Here is a 17,936-nt window from a genome sequence, read left to right on the forward strand (position 1 = left end):
TGATCTGAGGTTTAATTAAAAAAAATATGTTTTTTCTTATTTTCCTCCTCTAAATCCTGGGTGCGTCTTATAGTCTGGTGCATCTTATAGTCTAGAACAAAGTTCATGTAATTGAAAAAGCATAGTTTGTAGTACTGTCTCTATCTTGGAATATTTGTGTGTACTTTATCCCAACTTGGGGAAGGGAAAGTAGACGAGCACCCAATAAAAGCCTGAAAAAGAAAGAGTGTGCTGTTGTCACCTATTGAAGAGCATTTTTATAATAATGCTTTAAAATCTTAGATATTTGTAACACAACAATTTTTTATATATCAGTATTCGCCAGTTTGCTAATACAAAGCCTTGAATTGGGTTGCATTCACATTTTCCTACGACCCCTGCTGCTTTAGTGTCTGCAACAGAACATGTGCTATTGACATTTATTGTGCGAGACTTTAGTTTCTTTGCCAGTAGGCAGTAAGTTGCAATCTGTAGGAAGGATCCCCAACTTTACATGCAGCGTAAAGGACTAGTATCCTCTTACATGGAAGAGAAACCATTGGGCCAGCTAATGGAACCAATTCCAAGATGCAACTGAAATCTCTGCTGCTCGTATATCTAGATAATGCCAAACACCAATGATATCCCACAGGGAAACACAACAATGTCACAATACTGGATAATAGACACAGTGATGGCACAGTACTGGGATAATAAACACTGTAATGTCACAATACTGGAATAAAGGATACAGTAATGTCACAGTACAGATATAATAAACAGTGATGTCACCGCACTGGAATGACAAACACAGTGATGTCACAGTACTGTGATAAAGGATACAGTGATGTCACAGTACAGAGATAATAAACACAGTAATGTCGTAGCACAGACGTAATGACCACAACATTAACATGAATAAAAGTTAGTGATGTCACAGTGCGGAGATGATGTACACAGTGACATCACATTATAGTAGAACAGAAGGATAAACATAGTGATGTAACCGCTCATGTAAATGTGATGTAACCGAAAGAGGACAATAAAGACAGAATCTGTTCCAAGGCTGTGCCGCTCTTGTCTAAGGGCTGTGCATGGTACTAAGTGACTAACCTGTCACGGCCTTTGGTGTGCGCTGTGACACTTATGCCAAGCTTGCTGTTGCCTGTGGCAACGTGTTGCTGTTTCAGCATGCGGGGGCAATGTAATGGCCTTTGTGGTGTGTGCCGGGACATGGTTGCCTTGCATGTTGTTGCCTGCGGCAATGTGTAGCTTTTTCTGCTGGTGTGTGCACTTCCCCTTTCAGTTGTTTCCTCCACTGTTCGGTGCTGGAAGGGTTAACCACCTTGTTGGGCGTGGTCACTAGGTGCTTCATCTTACCTGTGGCTAGAGGCCAGGAGTCAGTGGTACTCCAGCCATGGTGTGTGTTGGAGTTATGCTCCTGGTCTTCATGTTTCATCTCCCAGAGTGAGGGCCTCCTAGTGGGACATCAAGGTCTCCAGCGATGTCTTCTCTCCCTTACATGTGTTGTATGTTTGGTGTGTTGTAATGTCTAGCTTGGTGTTCCTTGTCTGGTATGTTTGGTGATATCTTCCAGCATGGTTGCTTGACTTCCTAACCTGCCTGTATGCAGCACACCAGACTCCGCCAGGACCCCCATGCCTCAGGGTGCATGGCAGCCCCAGGTGGCACTGCATACAGGCTAGTGGTTCAATAACAACCATCCTGGGAGATATCACCAAACATACCAGACAAGGAACACCAAGCTAGACATTACAACACACCAAACATACAACACATGTAAGGGAGAGAAGACATCGCTGGAGACCTCGATGTCCCACTAGGAGGCCCTCACTCTGGGAGATGAAACATGAAGACCAGGAGCATAACTCCAACACACACCATGGCTGGAGTACCACTGACTCCTGGCCTCTAGCCACAGGTAAGATGAAGCACCTAGTGACCACGCCCAACAAGGTGGTTAACCCCTTCAGCACCGAACAGTGGGGGAAACAACTGAAAGGGGAAGTGCACACACCAGTATAAAAAGCTAAACGTTGCCGCAGGCAACAACATGCAAGGCAACCATGTCACAGCACACACCACAAAGGCCATGACATTGCCCCCGCATGCTGAAACAGCAACACGTTGCCACAGGCAACAGCAAGCGTGGCATAAGTGTCACAGCGCACACCAAAGGCCGTGACATAACCTTTGCCGGTCTCTCCTTAGAATAAGCCGTCAGTGAACATTCCTGACAAAACTCACTAATACAGGCGAAGCTTCCTCGTACCTCCATGATGCCTCCAGGATCAGTCTAATGAATGGCCACCACCTTGTATTGTGGGCTGCAGAGTTAGGCCTCTTTCACACGGGCGTCATATTTTTGGCCCGGATAAGAGGCGGGTGCGGGAACATGCGCGATTTTTCTGCGCAAGTGCAAAACATTGTCATGCGTTTTGCACGCGCGTGAGAAAAATCGCGCATGTTTGGTACCCAAACCCGAACTTCTTCACAGAAGTTCGGGCTTGGGATCGGTGTTCTGTAGATTGTATTATTTTCCCTTATAACATGGTTATAAGGGAAAATAATAGCATTCTGAATACAGAATGCATAGTAAAATAGTGCTGGAGGGGTTAAAAAAAATAAAAAATTATTTAACTCGCCTTAATCCACTTGCTCGCGCAGCCGGCATCTCTCCTGTCTCTTTCTTTGCCGATTGTAGTCAACGACCTGTGGTGACGTCACTCCGGTCATCACATGGTCCGTCACATGATCTTTTTACCATGGTGATGGATCATGTGATGACCGGAGTGACGTCACCACAGGTCCTTGACTACAATCGGCAAAGAAAGAGACAGGAGAGATGCCGGCTGCGCGAGCAAGTGGATTAAGGTGAGTTAAATAATTTATTTTATTTTTTTTAACCCATCCAGCGTTATTTTACTATGCATTCTGTATTCAGAATGCTATTATTTTCCCTTATAACCATGTTATAAGGGAAAATAATAATGATCGGGTCTCCATCCCGATGTCTCCTAGCAACCGTGCGTGAAAATCACACTGCATCCGCACTTGCTTGCGGATGCTTGCGATTTTCACGCAACCCCATTCACTTCTATGGGGCCTGCGTTGCGTGGATTATCGCACCACAACGCACAATATAGAGCTTGCTGCGATTTTCACGCAACGCATAAGTGATGCGTGAAAATCACCGCTCGTGTGCACAGCCCCATAGAAATGAATGGGTCCAGATTCAGTGCGGGCGCAATGCGTTCACATCACACATTGCACCCGCGCGGAAAACTCGCCCGTGTGAAAGGGGCCTTAGGCTTGTCCGGCAGGGGAACAGCCTGCCAGATCTGTACTAACATTTGCACATGTGTGCTGCCGAAAGTCCGCCCTGGCCCCCATTCACTAAAATGGGGATGGGCCAGAAATCCGGCTGCAGCACGGCAAACATGCCGAGAGGCGGCCGGACAAAAACCGCAGCCTGACGGAAAAGCCTAACGCAAGTGTGAAAGAACCCTTAGGGCCATTTTCTGTGGTGAATGTAGCTTCTCATATCTAATAGGGTGTACTGCATGTGTCTGCCTATAGAAATGTTAAATTACCATTCTCACAGGAAAGCAGCCCATGACACATTAGTAACTCTGCACGCTGAACAGTGACTATGTGGTCAGTGTATAACACAGGAAGAGTGGGGGGCAGCTTCTTTATCGCCTGTGATGAAAAACTCTCACACTTCCGTTAATAAGTTATAACCAACCTATATACAGGGTATATGTTCAGCAGCTTGAACTGGAGACACTTAAAGAAGCACTCCACAAAAATCTTTATTTTCTGATCTGTTAGAAAGGTACATGATGTACATTGTAGTGAAGGTAATCTTCTTACCAGTGACTGTATTTGTGAGTTATAACCTCCCTTCTGTTCCTCAGCTGTGTAGTGTGACCAACACTCTGGTCTCCAACTGACACAGGATGGGAAGTCACCTACTTAATCTCCACATCTTATGTGTGGACAGGAAGACAGTTTCTCTATTAATTCCTATGGGAGACTCAAGGTCAGTCTCATAGGAATGAATAGAGGGGTAACTGACTTCGGACCTATTACTTTCAATGGGGCCGCAAAAGATGCGGACAGCACACCATTCCGTGGCCCTGCAAAAAATATCAAACCTGTTCTATTCTTGTCCGCAAATTGCCGAACGCACACCGGTCGGTATCCGTGTTTTGCAGTCATGTGAATGTAGCCTAATAATGACTTCATAGAGCTGCACTATGGCTCTATGCGCTGTGTACTCAAGAGAAGGGTATGAATATAGGTGCTAATCTCAAAACCGCTGCTTCCGGTATTTGTTGGCAAACCGGTATACTGTACAGGACAAAATGCAAGCAGCAAAAATGGTTAAAAAAAAATATATATATATATATATATACACACTATGTTCTTATTGATTTGCACAAGATTCCTTTCCACGGGTCTACAATAGGGGCTATTATTGGGAAAGAGCAAACGCCCATTCATTGGGTGATACGGACACCAAAATCATTGTTTCAGGACAGCAGGTTCTGTGTAGGCAGGGATCTGCTGCCCAGAAACCATAACACTGGGTTCACACCTGAGCGTTTTACAGCGCGTTCCTACGCGCTGTAAAACGCTCAACAAGGAGAAACCAATGATTCCCTATGGGAATGGTTCACACCTGGGCGTTTTACAGCGCGTACGATCGCGCTGTAAAACGCCCTACGCTCAAAAAAGTACATGAGCTTCTTTGGGGCGTTTTGTCGCGCGTTCCCGTACATAGACATTCGGGAACGCGCGACAATGGGAGTTCGCTTGTCTCTGTATGCGCGATTGTAAACGCCGGTACAATCGCGCATACAGAGCGCTCCTTTCGGAACGCTCAGGTGTGAATCCAGGGTGACTCTGCATGGGGATGAACGATCGCAGCAGCAATGGCTCATCTTCATACAGTGGAGATAATTTCTGCATGTAAATGCAGCTCTCACCTCCTCTGCCGAGCAGATAATTATCGGAAACCAACAGTCCGCCTCGCTCAGGGCCTCTAGCAACCAAGTTATTGCAGTCTCTTCATGAAAGCCATACAGATAAGCAGGCAGTTTGGTGTCTGAACACAGACTGCAAAGCGTAAGGCTTCACCACAAGCCACAGAGAGCAAATTGTTCTCAAGAACTTAATAGACACCATAAATAGACTCTTACCTTCTGTGAAGCTACCTATGAGGGTTATTGACACATATACTTTGCCTTCAGGTTCCAAGTCAATCTGAAAAACAAATAAAAGTAATGACTATTTACATGCAATAGTGCTAATTGCTTATTGTTAGTAATATATACAGACCCTCCACACTGCTGTCACCTTCTGCAGACACTGGACATGTACCATTCTCATACATAACAGTTCAATCACAGGTCACTGTTCAGGCTAAGTAAAGCTGCCCAAAGTCAGTGGATCTCAGTAAAATCATTGGGATCTGTCGACATTTTAGAGCAGCCACACAATGTCAGTCAAACCCACGAATTTCGTCGGGACCGGCTGACCTTCCCCCATTGGTCGTTTCGTTCTTTGGAAGATAATCCTCTGTCATAGGTGTCTGATAGCGGCTTTCTCACCGCCCCCATCCCTGATCCCCATTTACAACACATGGGGAAAGTAGAATAGGCTGCTATCAGAAACCTGTGAGGGTATGTTCACGTGACAGATTTTTGGCATAGACCCTTGCTATTTTTATTTTTGTTTGTTTGTTTGCTCGCCGTTTTAAAAACCACACCCTGGAAAAAGGACGTGTCCTGATCATTCTTGACAGCGGATTCTGCGTGGAATTGGTGTCCAGAATGCTCATTAAAGATGGGCAGGAATGAAAATCCATCAAAACTGCGTTATAAACACATCAGGAAAAAAACACATCCGAAAAAAAAAAACTGATGAGGATTCCACATCAGGGTTTTGTTTTTTTTCAGAGCAGAAAATATTCTGAACATACCTAGACGGTGGCTTATCTAATCTTCCTTGAGAATAAAGAGTCGGGCATGTTGAAATTCAGCACCCACAATCTTTTCTTCCTTAAAAAAAGATGAATGAAACTTTGGCCGAGGATTCACACAAAATTGATGGTTGGCCAGTGCCACCGAAATCAGATAGTTCAGCCGACCCAAGTCTAATGTGTATGAAAACCTTTACCATGGTAGAAATTAATATGTATGTTGCGTCAACAGCTACCTTATGTATACGACTAGCTTAAAGGCTATAAACACCTTTGGGGGTATTTTGTGCAAAACATAATATTTTTTTTTTCAATTGGTCTTTATTAAAGTTTTTTTTTTTTTTTACTTCAGCAAAAGGCATTTATCACATAGAGAAAGTTAATAGACAGCACTTACTAATGTAAATGTTATTCTCCATATTGCTTCCTTTGCTGGCTTGATTCATTTTGCCATCAAATTATACACTGTTCGTTTCCATGCTTATGACCACCCTGCAATCCATCAGCGGTGGTAATGCTTGCACTCTATAGGAAAATGCGCCGGCCTGTCTAGTGGCTGGGAACGCAGGAGTGCTTATAGGCACGCATACGCAGCAGTTCTCATCCTGGACCACCTCACATCTGCGCTGAAGCGGTGATTGTAACCCCTGGAAACAAGCAGTCTATACCATATTTTTCACCCTATAAGATGCACCTGCCGATGAGATGCACCTAGGTTTTAGAGGAAAATAAGAAGAAATTTTTTTTTTTTCATCAGACCCTCAATGTTAATAAGAACTCCAATCAGACACTAAGATCAGACCCCCAATGTTAAGACCCCCATTCAGACCTAAGCTAATTAGCATTTGCCTCATAAGACGCACTGACTTTCCCCCCCACTTGGAGGGGGGGGGGTCTTATAGGGCAAAGACTACAGTAATGCAATGGAAACATAAATCCAACCAGCAAATTAATCAATATGGACAATCACAATACATTAGTAAGTGCCTTGTATTAATTTTCTCTACATGATACATGTCATTTGTTTAAGGGAGAGGACCCCTTAAGGATTTTCACAGGTTTCACAGTTTTTCCTCTACACCTTTTACTTCCAGTGAATCTGCAGGTTGTTGTGGTAGCTACAGAAACTAGAATTTTGGAAATAACCCAAGGCCTTATATCACAGCTAAGCCCTGACTGCAATAATAATATTTGACAGAGGAGTTGTTCAGGAGGAGGGCTCCATTAACAATAATACAACCGATTGTTCACGAGATATGAAGAACCTTCAATAGATTTCAACATTTGCATATCAAAAATCCACTTGAGTGCACCCAGTTGCCTTAAAGAAACAATGTTGAGTTCCTGGCACCTACAAGGCAGCTTACAAATGTTAAGTTGAAGAAACGTCAATGATCGCATATAGAAATGTTTATTACACCATCCAAGAATTCAAAAAACTAGACACCAATTTCTGTATACGCAAATGATTAGAAACTATTACGTTATGAAGCCAACAAGGTTTTCTGAAGTTGATGTCAAAGTCCTTTAACCAATAGTAAGGTAGGTCATATGACACTTGGGCAACAAATACCAAGGTGTCAAAAGCAGTATTTTACAGATGTAAACTAGGTGTAGAGGATAGGGGAATGTCCTATCATGTGCTCTTGGTGTGGACGCCAAGCCCTTACACATGCACATCACACAAAGAAATGTCTCAGAACCTGTTGGGTGACTTTTTGATCTTCATTCCTGACGATCCAATAGTTAGAGTAATGCAGCCTTATATAACACAGAGCCATTTTATTAGTTTGGTTGTGTACAATCTAATATTTGTCAATCTCTCGCTCCATAACCACACAGGTACTGGTTTCAGAACCGGGTTAGAGCTGACAATAACATCAACCAAGCAGCATACAGCTCCTTGTTCAGCACTGGTCTCTACCAAAAGAAGTCCATATAGGCTGGAAAAGGACCTCGTCCATCGTCTATGCTGAAGCAGATGTAGTCAGAGCTCTGCTACCATTCACCAGTGGGGGTAAATTCCACCAAGGACAGGCTGGTCACCAGGTCAACTTCCAAGTCAGAATAGCCACCAGGAGTCATGGATTTGTTTATGTCCTACCTTAAAACCCATAAATATACGGCCTCTGCAGTGAGCCCGGTCCATACGCGGCGGGATCCGTCTGTAACATACAGCAGGCACCTAGCCACAATGACGGGGAACAGTGATCACGCCGTCCCCGTCACTCAACCCCTCAGGTGCCGCGTTCAAGGCTGATCAAAAGATCTGATGTACTATCTCCCTAAGGGAGCTAATAGTTATTAGATAAAAAGTGAAAACAAGTTTAAAAAAAAAAAAAAACACCAATATATTAAAAAAGTTTATATCATCCCCTTTCCCAATTTTACATATAAAAATATATAAACAATAAAAACTGTCTGAACTATTAAAATATATATTTTTTTATTTCCTGTGCAGTAAACACTGTAACGGAAAACAAAAATGAAAAACATGCAATTCGTCATTTTGCAGTCATCTTGTCCCCCAAAAAATTGAATAGCAGTGATCAAAAAGTTGTACATACCACAAAAATGATACAAATAACAACTAGAGTTTGTTACGCAAAAAAAACAAGCCCTTATACAGCTCTGTAGACCGAAATATAAAAAAGTTATGGCTGACAATGTGGCAATGCAAAGAAAATTTAGATTATATATTTTTTTTAAGTAATTAAAATAAAAACTGTACAAGTTTGGTATCGCCACAGAATAAGGACGTCAGGTTATTTTAAGTGAACAGTAAACGCTGTCAAAACCCCCAAAATCTTGGCGGAATATTTTTTTTTGTTTAAATTTTACCCCACAAAGAATTTTTTTCCAGTTTTCCAATACTAGACATGGTAAATTAAATGGTGGCATTAAAAAAATGCATCTTGTCCTGCAAAAAATGTATGTGTGAACGGAAACATAAAAAGTTATGGCTATTAGAACGTGGGAAGGAAAAATCCAAAATGAAAATAGACCCGGTCTTTAACCCTAAGTTCACAATTGAGCGTTTTACAGCGCGTTCAAACGCGCTGTAAAACGCTCAACACATGAAAACCAATGCTTCCCTATGGGAATGGTTCCCACCTGGGCGTTTTACAGCGCGTACGATCGCGCTGTAAAACGCCCAACGCATAATCAAGTACTTGAGCTTCTTTGGGGCGTTTTGACGCGCGTTTGTGGCCATAGGACACTGCAGTCAATCACACAAACGCGCGTCAAACGCGCGTTTACTATTACAAAAAACGCGCATAAAAACGCGCGAGTAAAACGCACGTTTGAGAAACGCTCATGTGTGAAAGCAGGGTTAGGGGGGAGCTGAAGACTTGTTTAAATTGTATTTGTTTTATGGATCAGGTCAACCACCTAGCAACAGCTTAACGGTCTAGGACTGTGACGCTCAACTGGGAAGCGAGGGGAAACATACAACCCTATGGCAAAACTATCTAGCGCAGCAGCCTTTCTCAGGAATGTGATCCATCATCTGTTAATTGAGTGATCTGCCCAAACACGAAGGACAGAAGAGTACCTCTCTTATAGGGGGCACTGTGGTATCTTTCCCATCTCCAGGAGTTGTGTGGTGTGCATGTTTATATATATAGGTATCTCTTTTAGGGCTCATGCACACGACCATATGCCCTCCGAGACATACGGTCCATGAGCGGGCCATATGTCCCGGAGTGGCATACATCGTGCGCACGGGAGCACACAGCATCATAGGTTACTATGATGCTGTGCGCTTCGGGCCACCCGCGGGGCTATTGTCCCGCATTCATAATATCATATGAGTGCGGAACAATAGTCCGGTGGGCGGCCCGATGCGCACAGCATCATAGTAAACTATGATGCTGTGCGCTCCCGTGCGCACGATGTATGCCGCCCTGGGACATATGGCCCACTCACGGACCGTATGTCTCGGAGGGCATATGGTCGTGTGCATGAGCCCTTATACGTCTGTGGTATGTGTTCCCTTTATGTCTAGTTTGCAGTTTGGGATTGGTTTTAAAAATCCAGACTTGTTTTTAGCTAAACAAAATACAAGGAGCCACAAATACAGCTGTTTCAAAGCGATGTAAAAAAAAAAAAAAAAACACACAAGTGTGCATGTATCTGTCCTGTCACCAGGCCCTACTTAAATGTGGTGTGCGGCTCTGCAGCATTTTTGGCCCTCACTAATAAGTTGGCCACTACTGGTCTACAAGGCCACATGGTGTATGTCAGTACTAGAGTTTTTATTTAGCAGGCATGGTGTCCTATAATATGAATGAATGCAGCTCATCTCAACTTCATGGGGAGAATTTATCAAACTGCACTCCAGAATTCTGTCTTCCAAAAGTTGCAAAACAGGGTTGCACCACTCACTCCAGTATTGAAAAGTGGGTGGGAAAGTGGCTATTGTTAGCCTTTAGAGGGCGTTTAAAGGGTATCTGTCAGCAGATTTGTACCTGTGAGGCCTCGTCCACATTTCCGTGTCAGTGTTATAACATTTCCGTTTTATAATAAAGTGTATTACTTTATTATAAATATTTTCCCAATTACCTTTCATTAGTTATAATGGCTCGCTTTGTCTAGGGAGCAATCATTAGGAGAAATAAAATGGCCGCTGTCCTATTAGTACACACAAAACCTGTCCTAATCACACAGGAGGACAAGTTACTTCACAACACTGAGGTAAAGAGCTGCCTCATCAGGGAGTCAGAACATGTCAGGGAGTATGATCCTGGATACAGATAATAAGATCCTCAGATGAATCTCTGTAGGAATGGAGTTCATGAGGAGACATAAAGTACAGAGAGGAGGTAGGGGTGGCTGATGAGCAGCAGCTCTTGTATGCAGTCTCCATTACCACAGTCTGTCCTGTCCGTCCTCTCTGTACCTCATGTCTCCTCATGAACTCCATTCCTACAGAGATTCAGCTGAAGATCTTGTCTGTATTCAGGATCATAATCCCTCACAAGTAGACCAGAGAGTGCACCATATACCTAATTTACATATTAATGAAAAAGTATTTTTCTGAAGAATGTAGAAACAGAGGAACATAAAGGAGGTATTGAGTATGCAAAAGGATCAACCCTACCAGGTATTAGGTTTGATCCTGCTGACTGATCCTCTTTAAAGGGAGCCTGTCACCTGGATTTTGGGAATAGAGCCGAGGACATGGGCTGCTAGATCGCCGCTAGCACATCCACAATACCCAGTCCCCATAGCTCTGTGTGCTTTTATTGTGTCAAAAAAACGATTTGATAGATATGCAAATTAACCTGAGATGATTCCTGTCCCTGAGATGAGTCCAGCGTGAAGAAGCCCAGCACCGCCCCACATCTTCCGAATCTCCTCCGTGCTCCCCCACGTCACAAAGCTAGAGCGCCATAATCTTGCGATGCCGCGAGCTAGCGCATGCGCAGTTCGTTCCCTGAGGCTGATGCCAGCACAGGGAAGGAACACTATGCCGACACTGCGTATGCGCTAGCTCACGCATCGCGAGATTATGGCGCTCTAGCTTTTTTTTTGATGTGGGGGAGCAAGGAGGAGATTCGGAGGATGTGGGGCGGTGCTGGGCTCCTTCACGCTGGACTCATCTCAGGGACAGGACTCATCTAAGGCTAATTTGCATATCTATCAAATCGTTTTTTTGACACAATAAAAGCACACAGAGCTATGGGGACTGGGTATTGCGGATGTGCTAGCGGCGATCTAGCAGCCCATGTCCTCAGCTCTATTCCCGAAATCCAGGTGACAGGTTCCCTTTAAGCCTTCTCCAACATAACAAGGATTTTTTGGGGAGAGGAGGGCAGACAAGTGTTTGGCTGAGAGTTGATCTCAATAAGAAAAGGTTCTACAACATTGCACTCAGGCCATTTATTATACCGTGCACCACAATGAATAATTTATAGAGCTGCAATCTGCTCTGTATGCATTATCCCCCATGTATCTATATCCATGTATCTGTAATACAACAGGCACTTTCATTTTGGGCTCATGATCTTACCATGTGCTTGAACTTTGGACAAGCTCCATAAACACACAAAGAATGTCAAGTGAAGATTCTCCCTGCATATTTTCTTGGCTACGCTAAAATGTGTTATCAGATATTATTACCCTTTCACTCTGACTATACGAGAAGGTCTGATAAGATAGTCGACTGTGTAATCATCCTTACACAACCATAGCCCTCCATAGGCAGAGTCGGAGTGGGGTTCCTTCGGCCCACCAGAGGTATTTATTCTTGGAGCCCAACCTCTATATCATCAGGGGTAGGCAACCTCTGGCACTCCAGCTGTTGTAAAACTACAACCCCCAGCAGGCATACTTGCTCTGTTCCTCCCAGTACCAAATCTGACTTCGGATTGTTATCTTAAAATGTTTTTAAAGACGCAGATGTGATTAACAAATTAATTCACATGCCTCGCGCGACTACAGCAATTATACTGTTGTCAGATCATACAGAGATGGGTAAGGTGCCTATGCACACTCCTGCAGTCATGGCCACCAGAGACACCAGTACTTTCTCCTATGGTGTGCAAGAACGACCACTGCTGTTTGATTGCAGGATGGTTGTAACCCCCTAGATATGAGCAGTGTATAATGTAATGAAAAAATTAATCAACTCAGCAAAGGAGGCAATATGGACAATCACAATACATTAGTAAGTGCCTTTATCTACATGATAAATGCCATTTGGTAAAGTGAGACAAGCCCTTTAAATTTATAACCTCTAGCAGGTATAATAAAGGAACAATACAACAGAGAGCCATAAGAATAGAAGCTCCAGAATGGTTATTACATGGGGAATACAAGTAGTTACTAAAACAGACATGTCAGGACAGACTCGCTTCCAGTGAATGCAGTCTACCCCACAACTTGCTAAATCTATACAGTGAACCTTTAAAATGATTGCATTAATAAACTGAATTGTAGGGATCGACCGATTATCGGTTTTACCGATATTATCGGCCGATATTGAGGATTTTGACTGTTATCGGTATCAGCATTTATTTTGCCGATATTCCGATAACGTATTGGGAAAACACATCGCGCTGCTGTCAGCGCTCTCCGTGTTCCCTCAGCAGCAGCACAGGGGAGAAGGAAGCAGTGTCTCCCTCACCCTGTGCTGCTGCTACCACTGACGCCAATCGGAGGACATGGGACAAGAGAAGGGGAGGGGCTGTGGCCACTGCGCCACCAATGAAGAGAAATCTCTCATTCATTCAAATTGAACAGGAGGCGGGAGCTGCAGAATGACATAGCCGGCTCCCGACCTCTATGAGCTGTAGCTGCGATCGTTAACCACTCAGGTGCCACGGATCGCAGCTACCGCTCATAGAGGTCGGGAGCCGGCTATGTCATGCTGTATATGAATAAATGAGAGATTTAACTTCATTGGTGGCGCAGTGCGCCCCCCCCCCCCCAATCCCCCCAGTATTAATCATTGGTGGCGCAGTGCGCCCCCCCAAGCCCCGCAGTATTAATCATTGGGGGCGCAGTGCGCCCCCCGCAAGGCCCCCAGTATTAATCATTGGTGGCGCAGTGCGCCCCCCCACCATTTATCATTGGTGGCAGTGGCCACAGGATCCCCTGCTCCTCCGATCGAAGCCCCAGCAGCGTAATCGCTGGGGCTCCGATCGGTCACCATGGCAGCCAGGACGCTACTGAAGCCCTGGCTGCCATGATAAGCTCCATGCTGCTGTGTGCACAAAGCACAGGGCAGCAGGGACAGTGTGAGCTCCTATTCACCCTGATAGAGATCTATCAAGGTGAATAGGACAAGGGTTCTAGTCCCTAAGGGGACAAAAAGTTAGTTAAAAATAACTAAAAAAAAAAGTTTAAAAAATGAATGAAAAAGAAAGATTTACAAAAAAAAAAAAACTACACATTAACAATAAACATAAATTTTCAGCAGATTTGTGTAGGAATTTTTAATTTTTTTTCAAAAATGAAAATTCACAGAATATCAGTATAAATTATCGGCTATAGGCCTGAAAGTTCACAAATTATCGGTCCTAAAAAAAATAAAAATCTATAATCGGTCGATCCCTAGTTAGTTGTGAATATATTTGCATAGCGTAATATTAGGATATATAGAGTGTCTCATAGTAACAGTATCCCTGTCCCAATGCATTTCGCCCATTCAGTATAGGGGCTCATCAAGGGACCTAATCATCTTTAAAAGAGGTGTGAGACACAGATGCACAAAAAGATGTAATTCCACTAAAACCATTCAGATCAATAAACAAAAAGCAGACGTCTAGATATATAGATCACCAGCTCCAAAATAATATATTTAGGGAAGCAAAACAAAGCTTTTGCATTATAACATTAGATAATAAATGGAGAAATGGAGGTGAAAGACCTGATATCCCCCCACCAGTATGTCTTATATCACAGTGCTATGCATCTTTGATTGTGATATACATATATACTTGCGTGCCCACAAATGAAATGACTCAGGAAGGGCTCAATGGCCCGTAGAGAATTGAAGCAGCCGACATCTAAGATGAGTCCGGGTAGTTGTTGCGTCCGCGGTGGTGTAGCGCATCTTAACATAAAAAGGCGCCTTCTTTATACCTACTGTCGAAGATATGGCGTATCATGTGTGAGTGGCGGTCAAGTGACCAGCGCGCTGGTCACGTGAGTCGCGTGCTGACATCATAGTCCAGGCAGGAGATGTTTGTCCCGAAGCACGGAAGCCTGTAGGTGTATTGGTCACGCGGGGTGCAAAAGTGGTCAAATGACATATGTCAGGAGACACAACCCTTCCATAAATAGAATTAATGAATATATAAAAGAGCAGACGGGAAGGGGGCGAGGTAAGTGCCAAATCGTTCATGAGGAAGAATGGTAAAGAGTAATTATAATACAGGTTGGAAACTAAATAAAGATATTGGCAAATAGTGTATAGGAGCGATCCATACCATTGAAATGAATAGGACGGCTTGGGTGTAATTACACATCTCACCGCTGCAGAAGCAACAGCGAGCAGGTAAACAATGAAGAGGAGGCAGCGCTGGCACGGCGCGTGCCTTCTCTTCAAACAGCTGATCGGCGGGGGTGCCGGGTGTCGGACCCCAGCCGATCTGATATTGATGACCTATCCTGAGGACTTGGACAACTCCTTTAAATGTTCTACAGGTCTTACCCACATATTAAAGTCTGCATTCACATTGAGCCAAATAGATAACCCCAATGGTATCGCAATTAGCAAAGTAGCGGGCTCTATACACCTTGTTTTCAGAGCTATTGGTAAAGGCGTTTCCCGTGGCAATAAAGGAGCATGCTTTACACTGTCCACATCTGAAGGGACCCAGCTTTCTATTGGATAGCCAGGTGCTCTTGTCAGGGGTGTCAAAGTGAAATATGTCTATTTTCCATGAACATGATACATTTTATGTGATTTTGTGTCGTCATCTTGTGTATACTTACTAGCATTCAACACTATTGCTAATAGAAGGAGACTTTGTCACTTGGGTGTCTATATTTAAAGCTACGCTAACACGAGATGTGAAAATGACTGCTAAAACAGTGTTCACACTAGGTTATTTGTGTGATCAAGACAGACAATCTAGGAATAGAAGTCTGCAGACCTATGATTCATAAGGAAGTGGATTGTAAGGGATTTTTTTTTAAGAATGTTCCGAGGTGTTTGTACATAAAAGACACATCGAGACGACACAGAAATCAGTGGACTCAATCACAGAAGCAGATGCTGCGGCGCAGCTTTCATACAGAAGTCCCCGTCCCCTATTATTCTGACCACACCCTTCAAAGTAATCCTGATTAAAGAGGAGCCGTCACCTCTCCTGACATGTCTGTTTTGGTAACTACTTGTTTTCCCCGTGTAATAACCTTTCTGGAACATCTTTTAAAGAAAAGCGGCCACTACATAGCGCGCTATGAAACAATGTTACATGCCAGATGTCAATACATTCTAATAGCGCTGTTCCCATTTCTATAGGTAGCCCCAATGTGGGGAAATTAGGGTTTTATTTTATGCCAATTAGCCCCTGGGTGCAACAGGGGCAGTGCTGTTGCACCTTGCTGCACATGAGGCTCTGCTCCTTTTCCTTCCCAGCCGAGCCCTCACCACTTTGACTGACAGGGTCAGGCAGGGAAGATGTACTCATGCCTGGCACTGAAGTCTCCCGAATGCTCGTTCGCTTCACTGTTGGGCACAAGCGCAGTACAGTGCAGAAGCTCACGGCCAATGGATCCTGTACTGCGCCTGCACTGAACTGCGTCAGCAGTAAAGGCTGCAATTTTTATGGCAGTGTCGAAGTTTGACCTCCGCTGATTAACAAAGGGTTGCCTTCTCTGATGAGTTATGTTTTTCTGCTTCCTCAAATGGATGGACGTCGGTATGTCAGGCGAGAAACATCCGACAACAAACACCCTGCAACCATTGCTGGAAGAACACAAGCGGGCGGAGGCAGCGTTATGGTCTGGGGAAGGTTTTTATGGCATTCTCTGGGCTCACTCATCCTCAACCGATTTGGGTATAAATCCATCCTTCCAGATCACGTACCCACAGACACGCTGATCCCTAAGGCGGATGGGATCTTCCAGCAGGACAATGCAACATGTCACACGGCTAGAATTGTCCGACATTGGTTGGAAGAGCATGACCAAGACAGCACTACCCTGGCCCCCTAATTCCCCAGACATGCACCCAATGGACCAACTGTGAGATCGTGGTGTTTTCTCTATGGATCCTGCCTCCGCACCTCGTCCAGCAGCTGTGGAATGGTCTGCAGTCAGCATGGCTCCAAATACCTGTGACCACCTACCAGGACCTTATTGAGTCCTGGTGGTCATAATAATGTGACTCAAATGTGTGTGCTGTAAAATTCTGTTTTATCAGTCCTGTGCCTGTAAAATAAAAATGAAGAAGCCTTTCAAAATGCCCTACTGTTTTGTATACAGCATCAAGGCAAACCTGGGTGTCTACATGGTTACAGACTACAAACAGTAGTCATTTGTTAAACCACTCCCCCCCATCCTCTCTTTTTTAAACCATGTACATTGGTCTGCAATGGAGCTGTGTACACAAGTGGCAGGATATTTTTTAATTAAACTTATTTACACTTAAGGAACAAAAAGATAAACCATTCTCTGTATATAAAGAACAGTTCCACAAATCCTTGATGCTGGTAGAATTACACTGAAAATTTCCCTTAGAAACTGTAGCACAGGTTCCATCCTGTTCTGCCAGGCTCACAAAGTGCAGGTTAAGTAAACACACAGGTCACGTCTCAGGTGAGTCCAAAGCCATGCTTTGTTCTTCTCTCCCGAGCTCCGTGCACACCCTGACAATCCCTCTTCCTTCCTACATGTGACAGATTTACATCCTTTGATAATTATACACATTTAGGGCTGTATTGCATTAAAAGATTTTGCAGGCAAAATGTTCCTTCCCTGCAAGCGCCTGCTCATTAGTGGATGGGGAGACTGTATGGGGAGGAGCGATTGCTAATACCATTGCTCGTCCCCATACTGAATCATTGTTCGCTTGGTCATTGGGTAATCGGCACCAGTTTTACACTGCCAGATCATCACTAACGAACGCTCTCTGGTGACTATCTGGCCGACCATCGGCCAGTGTAATACAGACTTTAGTTAGTGTATATTCAGCTGATAAAGACCAGAAATAAAATTTGCTCTATGCAGTAATACAGCCAACTGCGCTTCTTTAAAGGGGTTGTCCGGGTTCAGGGCAGAACCTGGACATACCCACAATTTTACCCAGGTAGCCCCCTGTTATGAGCATCGGAGCATTTCATGCTCCTATGCTCTCCCATGCCCTTGCAAGGCAAGGGCTTTTCTGTCTATAATAGCACACTGCTGGGCAGAGGCTTCCACCTAGCAATGTTCCCGGTGACATCACCGGCTCTGATGGGCGGGCCTTAGCACTGCTCTAGCCATTTTA

At 44.2% G+C, this 17,936-nt stretch overlaps 1 protein-coding gene across 1 annotated transcript in view; it reads right to left on the reverse strand.

The window, feature by feature from the left end:
- Positions 1–17,936, reverse strand: part of PRKCH (protein kinase C eta) — a 179,666-nt gene that overhangs the window by 98,347 nt on the left and 63,383 nt on the right. The window contains exon 2 of the mRNA XM_044271437.1: positions 5,208–5,271. Within this exon, the coding sequence (XP_044127372.1) occupies positions 5,208–5,271 (64 nt within the window). The remainder of the gene's footprint in view (positions 1–5,207; positions 5,272–17,936) is intronic.

The sequence above is a fragment of the Bufo gargarizans genome, chromosome 11 (genome assembly GCF_014858855.1).
Source record: "Bufo gargarizans isolate SCDJY-AF-19 chromosome 11, ASM1485885v1, whole genome shotgun sequence".
NCBI lineage: Eukaryota > Metazoa > Chordata > Amphibia > Anura > Bufonidae > Bufo > Bufo gargarizans.